The sequence below is a fragment of the Lethenteron reissneri genome, chromosome 17 (genome assembly GCF_015708825.2).
Source record: "Lethenteron reissneri isolate LAM-NWPU_2019-01 chromosome 17, ASM1570882v1, whole genome shotgun sequence".
Classification (NCBI taxonomy): domain Eukaryota; kingdom Metazoa; phylum Chordata; class Hyperoartia; order Petromyzontiformes; family Petromyzontidae; genus Lethenteron; species Lethenteron reissneri.
The window spans coordinates 1,531,683-1,544,740 of record NC_083795.1 but is presented as its reverse complement, the minus strand read 5'-3'; the positions used below and the strand labels follow the sequence as shown (position 1 = coordinate 1,544,740).

General features: G+C 52.5%; 1 protein-coding gene across 1 annotated transcript; it reads right to left on the bottom strand.

The window, feature by feature from the left end:
- Positions 1-7,445: 7,445 nt before the first annotated feature.
- On the bottom strand, positions 7,446-12,818 carry LOC133343303 (neurofilament light polypeptide-like). Its single transcript, XM_061552780.1, has 5 exons — positions 11,889-12,818; positions 10,692-10,917; positions 10,143-10,331; positions 8,715-8,839; positions 7,446-7,758 (listed from the first exon to the last, which is right to left on the bottom strand). Exons 1-5 carry the CDS (start codon positions 12,536-12,538, stop codon positions 7,698-7,700), a joined length of 1,251 nt encoding a protein of 416 aa, XP_061408764.1. The 5' UTR covers positions 12,539-12,818; the 3' UTR covers positions 7,446-7,697.
- Between the last annotated feature and the right edge of the window lie 240 nt (positions 12,819-13,058).

The following is a 13,058-nucleotide window of genomic DNA, read 5'->3' as shown; positions in this document are numbered from 1 at the left end:
CCCCACCTGTCCCCGTGCTTAATGCATTTGTCATCAATGCACACACACACACGTGCCATTGTTTCACGTCCATCGCTCCTCGCCCCTATACGACGATCTTGAGTTGTTTTTCCCTATATTTCAGACGCGAACACTCGTGCCGTTCTGTTAGCCATTGTTCTCGCTTGACATATATATATAGACACACGCGTGTGCTCAACTTCCTTGAGTCCTAATGCATTCGCTCCATCGCACGGTGCCGGCTAAGTGCGTGAACGGACGTGGCTAGCAGAGGCACTGATCTGCTGGGTGACGCCAGGGCTGGACGATGTCGCTCGCCGCCCTCGAGACGATCGCGACGGTGGCCAGAGCGCGAGGCGGCGGTGCCCGAAGCTCATCGCGGCTCTCATAACGGGACGCATGGAGAGGTGAGTGCGCTTTAATTGAACACTTGTGATGTCAGGATGTCTGTGTTATTAGGAATGCGCTATACGGCTGTGTATTATTATGAAGAATGCGCTGTGGATTTTCGAAATAAGGCCGTGATGCGAGATTACGGATGATACGAAACAAAAGTTTGCATCGGATTGATCCTAAAAGCGGAATTGACGACGCTACCATGACGCCCAGTTCACACGGTTCCCAGCAGTAACTAACAAAAACATTCAACAAATTCAATAACACTGTAACTCTGATGGAAAAATAAATACAGATATATAACAGGAGACATTTTGGGCAATGGTCCTACGTAGCGCAAATATATAAATATAAAAGAGATTGAGTGTACTTTAATAATAGTTGGAGACGACACTTTATACCATGGAGCCTGATAAGAAATTAGTTTAAAAGTTTTCTGACCCGTTTTTAATTAGCATATGAATAATTACCAACAATATTCGTTGGGTAATAAAAAAAAAACCTTCAGTAGTCATAAAACATTACGACTAAATAAACTAATTGATATTAAAAGTTAAATTACAAAATGTTGCTGGCACATTGTACGAAGGGAAGATTTGTTTAAGTGAGTCTACAAGGACCAATGCATTGCTGGGTCCAATCACCATTTCAAGAAAGGCAACTTAACTTCCCTGCATTGCTGAGGCAGGCACATCTGAGAACTCACATAAACGTATATGAAACTAAAGTAAATAAAATGAAGCTATAATACTGGTCAACACACCTTTTCTGGCATAAGGTATTCCAACGGTTTTAAGGTGATTTTGGGGTGCTGATTCCAAATCTGGCATCAGTTTTTGTCTATCACATCAGGGTTTTGAGATATCAAATATTGCTTTTTCAATAAAAACTGCAGAAGAAAAATATTAAATAAATGTGGATATATACATAAAATGATATTATAAACACACTATCCTAAAAATACAGCACCATATTTTAACACTAAAGCAGTCACTGACTCGCAACAACTTGCAATCATAAGTGACAGTTAATTTCGGGTAAAATCAATGAAAATGGGGTATGCCGATAGCATAAAAATGAGATGTGATAGAGCAAATCTGAGATCAGATTTGGAATCAGCACCCTGAAATTAGTCTAAAACAGCTGCAAAAGTCCAGGCCAGAAAAAAATATTTTTTTTTGTTGACCAGTGTAATCAGGAGGTTTGTCAAGCACTCAATGATAACGAAAAGTTTTAATAATAGCGGCATGGGGTGACGTCAATATCGTTAGGGTGTGGACTCGTGAGCAAATAACATAGCGTAAATAATCTGAAATTGCCCGTAAAAATGTTAAAAATGTTAAAATCCAAAGTCCTCGTACGTTTTAAATCACATGCTGCATTTACTTTCATGTTATACACACAAATATGGCCTGGCGGCACTGCCATAATGTATCTGTGAAAATAACAGTTGCATGTAAAATATACATTATAAATTTATATAAGTTAACTTCATGAAAAACACATATATATAAAAAATGCACATCCAAAACAACGATTCTCTCTTTCGGGTTATAGACCAGAGGTACGAGAGCTGTTAGCGAGCGCCTATTAATGCTCCCATGGCAAACGAGAGCGTTGGATGGACCACTCCTGGCTGACTTCATCTCCCCAGTACCAATGTTCACGCGCCTCCGATTAGCACGGTTGGCTGCGTACGGTGCGAATAAAGTTCAACACATACATACACACCACATTGGGCACTAATTTAATGTTCACACGCCATATCGGGGACTTGGGGATGAACAAAGATAGGTTTCAAAATTCACTTGCCTCTGGCGTTAACCATGCAACGTTGGGCCAACCTTGACCCAATATCCCATGTTTCTTGGGATTATAAAAAAGATAAAGATCCCCCGATAGCCGTAACTGTTGGAGCAAGTGCTGTTCGTGGGCACATAATGGAGGCTGGCATTATACCATCGTTCACACACCAAACACATAACAGTACATGTATACACAAAGCACACATAACAAGGACACTCAAAGCACACATACAGTAAAGACACTCGTTCAATGTAGACATTATTGGCGGACACCCTTCATCCATTTTGTTGTAAAGCAGTGAATTGTGTCCGTGTCGCTGCAGCTACGCATTGGTCAAACACGTGGTCCTTTGTGCCTGCATCGGAGCACTGGCTTGGACAGCGGGCGAGGCGGGCAACGGCGCAGCCCAGGTGAGCACATCTCGGGAGGGAAGTGGAGGTGATTGACCGTGGCCACCGGGGCATACGGCTGGCGTGGCGGCAGTGCGCCACGGGAGGGCCACAACCAACGTGACCGAGCGCTGCTCACATCCTGACGTTCGATCGCAGGTTGCGGTCACCCTGGCTTGCTCAGATGTTCAGGTGCAGCGGGTTTATGATCTCATCCTGGTCACCCATGACTGCACCAAAAAAACCGACCTCATTTAAATTTGAACAATGGTCTAATTTAGTTTATACCAAATTAGCTTTTGTTGTCAACATATATTTTGCTGTTGACGCATATGATGAGAAATATCATCGGCCTATCCATGTTGAATGTCGCTGTCGCCTCGTTGTCCACTGTGATCAATCTGGGAGTGATCTGCCCGAGCCAATTTTGCGCCACATGTAATGTACTATTGAGTTTTTATTTAACGCTGATTTATCTACCGACTATCTTCAATTCCTCGTGTGCTACTGGTGCGCTACGTTTTTGTTTTCCGATCGCTTTCCGTCATTGCTGCAATTTGTTTCGTTTTTTGTCACGTTTGGTGACCCAGCTCACTCTTCCAAATAATACTTCTCCTGAATTCTCACAAAATAAACTTGAAACTATCTCTGAAGGATAACATTAACGCGTGCTTCGTACGATGATTCACTTTCATAGAACACCGTCTACACAGCATGGGCGCTGTCTGGTGTTGGTGAAGTCCATTGAAGTAACTCTCGAAGTAGTTCTGTGGCAGCAACTTCCATGGACATGGCTGACACGATGCGAGCCTCTGTTGACTCCGAATTTCAGAAGCACTTTTCGAGATTCTAATAACACATTTGAGGGTAGAGTGATTTAGAACGGTTTAATGTTACGGGCACTCAACGAACCAAACAGATTTTATGCTATCTGTTCACCGATGGTGCAGTTGTGTGTCTTAGATCGATATGGCTAAATTAACATTTTTGTCTGCAAACGAGTCTAAGCATACACTTTTAATTCTTTCGACATGTTTGTGTTACTCAAAGTCGGCATTACTAGCACGTTTAACATTTACCAGAGATTTAAAGGCGCCGCGTTTTAACATTTTAAAGAGCAGTCTCTGTAAACCCATCGGGCTGCCCTATCTCTCTCACTTCTATAAAGGGATTTATTTTAATAATTAGCCAACTGTGCATTTTGATGTGCTAGTATTTTAAGACAAAAGGAGTGATCATTTTGTTTTTCTTTATACCGCTGCGATTGTATCACCTTAATTTGTACTTATTTTGCATTATGCTGGTTGTAAATGCTCTGTTGCCAGTGACTTAAAAATTATTCTAAGAATCTTAAGCTCTCGGTCAAATGTCTGGCGATGGTCTTTGTATGCATGTTGAACTTCTTTCGCACCGTACGTAGCCAACCGCACTAATCGGAGGTGCGGGGGAGGATCAACAAACTAAACTCAGTTCTAAAGAAATGGATTTTAAATCGACATTTAAAAGTGCAGTAGCGCCGGTGGCTTCTTAATATTGAACAGAGCAGCGTTCCAGACGGCCGCAGAAGCGCGTGTGAAAGCGTGTCTCCCACAACTCCCACGTGGGACCACGCGGTCACCGTCTCTGTTGCAGCGAAGCCACCGCGGGCTGCCCGCAAACAGCACCCAGTTCAACATTGTCCCACGCGTGTCAAATTCGCAGCAGAAGCGGCGGTGTCTCGCAGCCGCGCCTGGAGTCCGACTGCCGCTCGCGTGCCGCCCCAACGCAGCCCGAGGAGCCGAGCAGCACCGTCCGCACGGAGGCGCGGCTCTGCAGCTCGACGGGATGGGGCGCCTCCTCGGGGCGGCCAGACACTGCGAGCCGCGTGGCCACAGCTCGGAGCTGGCGCCCGGGGGGCTGAGACCACGGCCCCCGGGGCGTCTGCGCGAGAGGAGTCGCGCGGCGGTGCGGGCAGCAGCCGCGGGGGCGGCGAGCGCCACCACGCGAGAGGAGGAGGAGGAGCGGTCCGGCTCGGTCCTCAAGAGGGCGTTTAGGAGCGGGCTGGGACGGGGCATGCGGAAACCCGGGAGCCTGGTGACCAGCGGCAGCAGCTCCAGCTCGTGATGAGACTCCGCTCCCTCGCTCGCCTCCAAGATGCTGTGCCGGGTTGAGCCCCCCCCCCCTTTTGAGTGCTCCAGCAGATGAGCAGCCGCTGATCGGTGTCGGAGAGGGTTGCTCTCGAAGAGTGGGTCACCCTGCACCCCCTGGCTACTCGGTTACTTTCAAGGGGGTTAGAATTCGGGGACTTCTGTTGTGTTTGTCCCATTGCTCGAGCGAGTGCTGGGCGACGTTGCTCACTCCGCATTCCCGGGCCGGGGTCCAGGATGTTTTCAGAGGGTTTGAGGCACCAGGGGACAGGCCTGCCTGGGACTTTTACAAAGTGATGTGAATGTGATCACATATTTTAAAATGTCAAAGTAACGCGCTCTCGTTACTTTTTGTAATTATTTGACGTAGAGTTTCAATCAACATTTGTATTATTATATATTATATTGTTCGTATTATCTTCATGCACTGATTGTTGCTGTCCTCATTAAACCAAGCTACTAGAACCATGACCCCCCCCCCTTCAAATCGTTTTTACAATAATTTTCGGATTGTTTTTTATTGAAAGCGATACTAATACGTGTTCATCGAGGATATGGGGATGATGTTTTGATTACATACTCAACACGGAGTGCAGGCAAGACCTCGCTTAGCGCTCTAGATGCGTTCCCGGAGACGTGAGTGCTGACCGAATCAGCGCTAAAAGGGGTCGTTATACAGCAAGTCCCCACTTAACGTGGGGGATGCGTTCCCGAAAATTGCCGCGAAAAGCGAACTCGCGTTAACCGGGAGTTATTTTCCCATAGCGAATAACGGTATAAAGGTGGAGGTGATATTCCAGCCCTTAATCGTATTGTTTTTATTGAACAGCACTGGCTTGCCTCGCTTTTTAACGAGCATTCTTTCTACGAGAATTTGCTACGGCGAGCAATTTGAGTTTAGACTCCAATTGTTCGCAAAACGAGCAAATGTTCGCGTAACGAGCGGAGGCCGATCGATCAAATGCGTTCCGTGGCGGTAGGGGGCGCACCGCGGGCCTGCCAGCTGTGTTTGTTGACCAGCTGTTTGTTTACCAGCTGTGTTTGTTTACCAGCTGTTTGTTTACCAGCTGTGTTTGTTTACCAGCTGTTTGTTGACCAGCTGTGTTTGTTTACCAGCTGTTTGTGTACCAGATGTTTGTTTACCAGCTGTGTTTTTTTACCAGCTGTGTTTGTTTATCAGCAGTTTGTTGACCAGCTGTTTGTTTACCTGCTGTTTGTTTACCAGCTGTGTTTGTTTACCAGCTGTGTTTGTTTACCTGCTGTTTGTTTACCTGCTGTGTTTGTTGACCAGCTGTGTTTGTTTACCTGCTGTTTGTTTACCAGCTGTGTTTGTTTACCTGCTGTTTGTTTACCAGCTGTGTTTGTTTACCAGCTGTGTTTGTTTACCTGCTGTTTGTTTACCAGCTGCGCTGTGCTGCGTGCGCGCGTGATCCTTCGTGTGGGGGAGGCCTCGTGGTGGCACTGCAATGGGTGGGTGGGTGAGTGAGTGGTGTGGGGTGGCTGGGTGGCTGGGTGGCTGGGTGGGGTGGGTGGAGTGGGTGGTGTGGGTGGGGTGGGTGGTGTGGGTGGGGTGGGTGGTGGGGGTGGGGTGGCTGTGTGGGTGGGTGGGGTGGGTGGTGTGGGTGGGGTGGGTGGTGGGGGTGGGGTGGGTGAGTGGGTGGGGTGGCTGGGTGCGGTGGGTCGGTGGCTGTGTGGGTGGGTGGGGTGGGTGGGTGAGTGGGTGGGTATGGTGGGTGGGTGGGTGGTGCGGGTGGCGGCGCTAATTGATTGTAAACGCTGTGGACAGGCACCTGCAGGCATTGTTTGTGCTTCTTCGTGTGTGGCGTCACAATTGGTGTTTTGTTACTTTATTTTTAAATTATGTTTCTCACGTTGATAAAAGTTGTTCCAAGTGTGGAACATTTTGGGGGCTGAACCGTGACTGAGATTTGAACGTGGGCGTGATCGTCTAACCAACATTCACTTCACGAGCAAACTTTGTATGTCGCCCGCTCAGGGCGATACGCCTGTTGCACTGTTTTGCATGTTATTGTTGCATGCGTTGTGTTTATAACACCAGTAGGTATGGCGTAATGTACTCACGAGTGCAATGACTGCAATCTCCTGGACTCCCACGTGGGAGTCGTGGGAGACCAGGTTGGAGGCGCTGCTGCTGCTGCTGCGCTCCCAATCGGGGGTGGGGGGGTCACTCAGAGAAGGAGCTCCAGGGACCTCCGTGATCTTAGTGATGCCCTCTTTCTGCATTCTGCTGTGAGCTTTGTGTTCGGTGGAGCCTGATAATCTATCCTGGTCTCGTGAGTTCTTACCTGGCTTAACAAAAACTAAAATAATCCATGTGTTGTTCTTTTAATGCAATCGCGACGAGGAATCGTGATAATCGCGGGGGGGGGGGGGGGTTGACTCGGCGTGCGTCGCCCTCATTGGCTGAGCGAATGGCGCGGGGGGCAGAGCGACATCGAAGGAGTCCATCGCCGATGATTCATCTCGGCACCTTCTGAGCTCCTCTTGGATCGGAGGCCCAGGAGGCAAACGACCCCTCCCCTCCCTCCCCTCCCTCCCCCCTCTACAGCCCTGGCCAATCACGCGGGCGGAGGTGGAATCGAGGCTCGACAGATCCTCGGCACGAGTGTCATCGGATTGCTTGAAGAGAAGGGGAAGAGTAAACAAAAAGGAGGATCAAACAACTCCACAATGCTATACAAACAAATGATCACGAAGAGTTCACGTGGTTTTTGTTTCCATGATTGCTTAAATTTTATTTCGTTTCCAGTCCAGTAACAATAAGTGGTCAGAATCGAACTGCTAAGCTAGCTGATGTCTGTATAAGTGCCACACATGCGCACGCTGCTGTTCACAGCACTGGCAAGGCAGAGTCGGGCCGGTGGGCAGAGGGATGTCACGAGGACAGGCAGAGATGTGGGTCCGGGGGTCCGGGTGTCCGCGGCGGGTCCAGCGTGACGCGCGTTCGCCCCGCGGCGCGTCAGATGAAGAGCGGAGTCTGCGAGTAGCTGTACCGGATCTCTTCACCCTCCAGGAGTTTCCTGCGGATGGTGTTTGCGGTTGAAAAGAAAACAGGTTAAAGGGGAAGCGTCTTGCAGGCTCTGCGCTCGTTCATTCGTCACGCGTCGTCAGCGAAGGACCGTTGGCCCCAAGCGTTGCGACCTCTTGCGACAGCGTTCGCTCACGCTATCGTACAACCGCGTCTCGAGTGAGTCGTTTGATCCACGAATCACGGGGGGGTGGGGGTGACCACGGGGGGGGGGGGGGTGGGCATTACTTTGAGGGTCTCAGTCCTCACTTAGAACGTCGACCGCCAACCGAGAGTGCGCGATTTGCTGCTGGAGTTTGTTTTTACTAATCAAGACGGGGCGACGTGTCCATGACGTGGGCACACAGCCCCTCTCATCACGTGGGGTTCAATCCTGATGGACTGATGACCGAAGGATGACGACGAATGTGTCGCTGCGCAATTACACCGAGTAGCCCCTTCCCCCCTCCCCACACCACAATGCTGCCTCGCGAGGACTCGGAGACGCGAGACGAGAAGGAATTCTCTCGGCTCAAATCGTGGACGTTCACGCGAGCAACCTGCGCGCCCTCTCGTGGCCGAGAAGACAACGCGAGAGTTGCTCCTTCGTCGACGCCGCCACCCACCGGACGGACCCTTCTGCGCTGCCTCTCGCAAAGTCACAAACATTCCCGGAGGAGGATCCGTAGTATATGTAGTAGCTACATATGTATGTAGTAGTAGCTACACTACATATGTACATACTACATATGTAGTATAGCTACTTTTGCTCCTAGGAAAATCCGACACTGATCCCGATCACACTCCCCCCCCCCCCTTGAAGCACTCATTCTACAAACCCTGCCCACGCACTGGCTCCGAACGGAGCCGATGCGGGACAAACGCGCGCCCAGCCAACTCGACCCCGGGCCACCCGTGGCCATCCACGATTCGTGGCAGAGACGGCCGCTCCCACCTGCACGCTCCTACCTGTAAGCGGCGATCTCGATGTCGAGCGCCATTTTGACATTGAGCAGGTCCTGGTACTCCTTGAGGTAGCGCGCCATCTCCTTCTTGGCGTCCCGGATGTGGTCCTCCAACTCATGGATCCGCTCCTGCGTGCGCCGGCAGGAGAGGACTCCAATCAACGGGCGAGTGCCAGTGATTACAGCAAGAAAGCATTGACGTGTGTTGACAGCAGCTCTGCATATTGCAAGTGGATTTATGCTTAATATAAGAGCAGCCCGTGCCATTGGAATGTGGAATTTCCAGCACAAGGTCAGGGCTGCCAACTCGGGTGGGCACCGCCTATTTTGTTCTTGAGCAGGGAGACTTCTAACTGCGAGAAGACCTTCCGTCTGGTCTCGCCCGCTCGCGTCCCGAGACCGAATTGAGTGCAGTGGAAGTCAAACGTCTCACTGCTTCAAGGCGTCATGAATCAGCGTTCATCTCTGCTGGTGACCTTCATCCAGGAGTGGATATTTCACGTTAATTTCTCACATTTCACTCCATTGTTCGTCTCGTTCACTCAGCCGCTCTTTCCATATGACAACCTCTTTTAACGACCCAAAAAGTGGTTATTATATCAACCCCCAAGTAATATTTGACTAAATAGACCATCATTTGATCTTACAACCTTCCAATGCTTTTCAGTTACACACCCATAGTACTGACTGGATCACACAATACGTAAATACCAGTAGTTAAGTTAATGGGATAATAATTAATTCAGAATCCCCAGGCAGTTGGATCATTACACAGCAAAGCTCAATCATTACTCGCTCGCTCACCCACCCATTCACCTGCTCATCATTTCGCCAATCATTTCTCTCATCGGCCTCCCTGACTCACTCATGTAACCTGTGCACTCAATCATTGCCTTACCCATTTACTCGCTTGATCGCTCGCTCACGTACTCACTCATTCTCACACTCACGTCGTTTATGCCCAAGCACACAATTGCTCGATCACTCAGTCCCTCGTAAGCATCAATTCAGTCAATCACACACCCATTGACTGCATCACTCTTCCTCGCATCAATTAACACTAAATTAACTCACTAAATTACCTCACCTACTGGCTCACTCGCTCACCCACCCGAGCACTCAACCACTCACTTGCTCGCTACGTCATCCACCCATTCACCCGCTCACTCACCTGTCCACCCGCTCACTCACCCATCCACCCGCTCACCCACCCGTCCACCCGCTCACCTACCCATCCACCCACTCACTCACCCGTCCACCCGCTCACCTACCCATCCACCCACTCACCCACCCGTCCACCCGCTCACTCACCCGTCCACCCGCTCACCTACCCATCCACCCGCTCACCCACCCACCCGCTCACTCACCCATCCACCCGCTCACCCGTCCACCCGCTCACCCACCCGTCCACCCGCTCACTCGCCCACTCCACCTGCTGCTTGGCGAGATCGTCGCCGTGCTTCTCGTCCAGGTCCTGGATCTGCTTGAGCAGCGACTCGTTGATGTTCTTGAGGCCCTCGATCTCCGACTGCCTCGACTGGATGAGCCTCTTGTACTCGGAGCTCTCCTCGCGGATGGAGCGCACGGTCTCCGTGCTGCGGGCCGCGCTCTCCGTCACCACCTGGGGGGTCGCGGGGGTCACAGTCCGTGCCGCGTCACCGTCCACACGATGCCGGCCACGCGGGAGATGCCTGCGTCGCACCGCACCACCGACTTTGCGAGCACAGAGACGCGCGTGTTATCATGGGGGAAGATAACAAACAAAAAGGTCGAAAATATCTCTTTGCTTAGCAGAGGATGCACGGCCAAAAATGTGTGTTCTGATCACCCAGAATGCACTTTGTCACCGATGACGAACCCAGGAGACATTAAGAGCGGACGAACGACTTCACCTCGCGTTTCTTAATGTGCAACACGGGGGGGGGGGGGGTGACGAGAGAGAGAGATCGAGAGAGAGACGGAGGGCGACAAAGCAACCAACCTGGAACTTGGTGCGGTACCAGTCCTCGGCCACCTGCATGTTCTTGGCCGCCAGCTTCTCGTACTGCGAGCGGATGTCGTGCAGGGCCACGGACAGGTCCGGACGCGATGCCTCCGCCGCCATCTCCACCACGGCGGTGACGGAGCGGATCTGGGGCAGCAGCTCCGAGATCTCCATGTCGTGCAGGCGCTTCAGGAAAGCGATCTCGTCCAGCAGAGACGCGATCCTGCCACGGGGTCGCGGGGGACAGAGACTGGGTGACTCCACGTGGGGTCGCGGTGAGACGGAGCGCCGCTGGCGGAGAGAGCAATGTTCGGCTTGCGGGAAATGAACTAAACTACGAAAACTAAAAGGAGATTTATTTTGTTATTTTACTTTACTAGTCAAGGCCCACTGAGCTCTGTAGCGACCTGGCCACAAAGGACAGCTCAACGAAGTGGCTGATCGTCGCGTGGAAATGTAAAGCAGCCAAATACTCTAAACGCGTGATGGTGATTCTAAGTGAGGGAAAAACCGGAAGACCCGGAGGAAAATCCAAGCGACCACGGGGAGAACGGATGCGATGTTTCACGCGTGAAAAACTACTAATAGTATGATAATAAAATCACTCTGCTTTTGTGATAATATTATGGTATTATCGTAATATAACTTCATCAGTATGATTTAAACCCTTTGGCAGAGCACTTGCTTAACCATTGGAGGGTTACAAGTTCGAATCGTGGTGAGGGATCGACCGAGTCCATCGTCCCATGCCCTCCATACGAATGTGGAGTTTCCACAACTGGCTCGGGGCCTCCGAACAGCACCAGAGACGAGAGTCGCCCTCAGCGGCTCGTGCGAGCAAGGGGACACGCGTCGACGAGGACCACCGCCGCGGTCGCCCCGTGATGGACGTCGACGTTGATCACCCACCGCGGTAGCACGGCGCATCCTCTCCATGACCCACCGACCGTCCACTCCTCATGCGCCCGCTCACCGGAGTGCGCACACGGCCCCGTGCGAACGAGTGAGTGACAGCGAGAGCGCGCGAGAGAGTGAGAGTGTGAGAGAGAGTGTGAGAGAGTGTGAGTGTGAGAGATTGTGAGTCTGAGAGAGTGTGAGAGTGTATGTGTGAGAGAGAGAGAGAGTGTTAGAGAGAGAGAGAGTGTGCGACAAAGAGTGAGAGAGCGTGAGAGTGAGTGCACGGGGTGTCGGCACCTGCGGTCCAACTCGGCGTTCGCGAGCGCCGCTCTCTCCGCCTCCTCGCGCGCCCGGAGCGCCTCCTCCTCGGCGCGCTCCCTCGCCCGCGCCTCCTCCTCCAGCTTCGCCTCGGTGCGCTCCAGGACGCCGCGGAGCTGGTCCCGAGCCGCCTCCATGCGCGCCTTCTCCGCCTGCTCCTCGTCCGCCTGGGCGCGCAGCTCACGCAGCTCGCGCTCGTAGAGCTCCCGCAGCCGCTGCTGCCCTCCGCCACCGGCACCGCCCGACTCGAACTTGCGCAGCGCCAGCAGCTCGGTCTCGAGCAGGCGGTTCTGCTGCTCCAGGGAGTGCACCTTCTCAATGAAGCCCGCGAAGCGGTCGTTCAGCCCCTTGAGGTCCTCGTGCTCTTGCGAGCGCAGCGCCAGCATCTCGGTGTTGAGCGAGTTCGCCTGCGCGAAGTCAAAGGCTTCGGCGAACGCGAGTCCGGACGACTGGTAGTAGGAGGAGGAGGCGGAGTGGGGCGCCGAGGCGTAGGAGAGGCTCACGGCGCCGAGCCCCGGGTACGAGTAGGAGGAGGGCGTCGCGGCGAAGCGCACGGACGCGGGGGAGACGCGGCGCGACGGCTGCTGGGAGCGCAGGGAGCTCACGGAGCGGCGCTCGTTCGCGTACATGGCGGGAGGTTGGTGCGACGTCTGCCCTTTGGAACTGGGGGGCTGCTGCTGCTGCTGAACGCGGCGTCTGTGATGATGTCTCTCGTGGTCGGAGTCGCCCTCGTGCTCTCGAGCTGCGGCGTTGTTGTTGAGTCGTGGCGGGGCTGTGGCACTCTCTGTCTCACACACACTCGCCCGGCCGCCTTTTTATCTAGACGCAGAGCGTCTCAGCGCGCCTGCGCCATCGATTCCGGCAGAGGTTGCGTGCGCACGCGTGTGTACATGTGTGCGCGCGTACGTGTGTGTGTACGTTTGTGTGTCTGTGCGTTTCTCTTCACCCACCCACCCAGCCACCCCCACTTATCCCCCCCTCTCTCCCCCTTGGCTCCCAGCCCAGGGATGAGCGGATACGAGGGCGGCGTGCGGGCGGGCGAGGTAGGAAGCGCCAATGCAGCGGAACGGACATCTGGGGGGGGGGGGGGCGAAGGAGCCGCGCGTTACGCGTTGGGGAGTAGAAGGCGGGTGGGTGGAGGAGACGGGG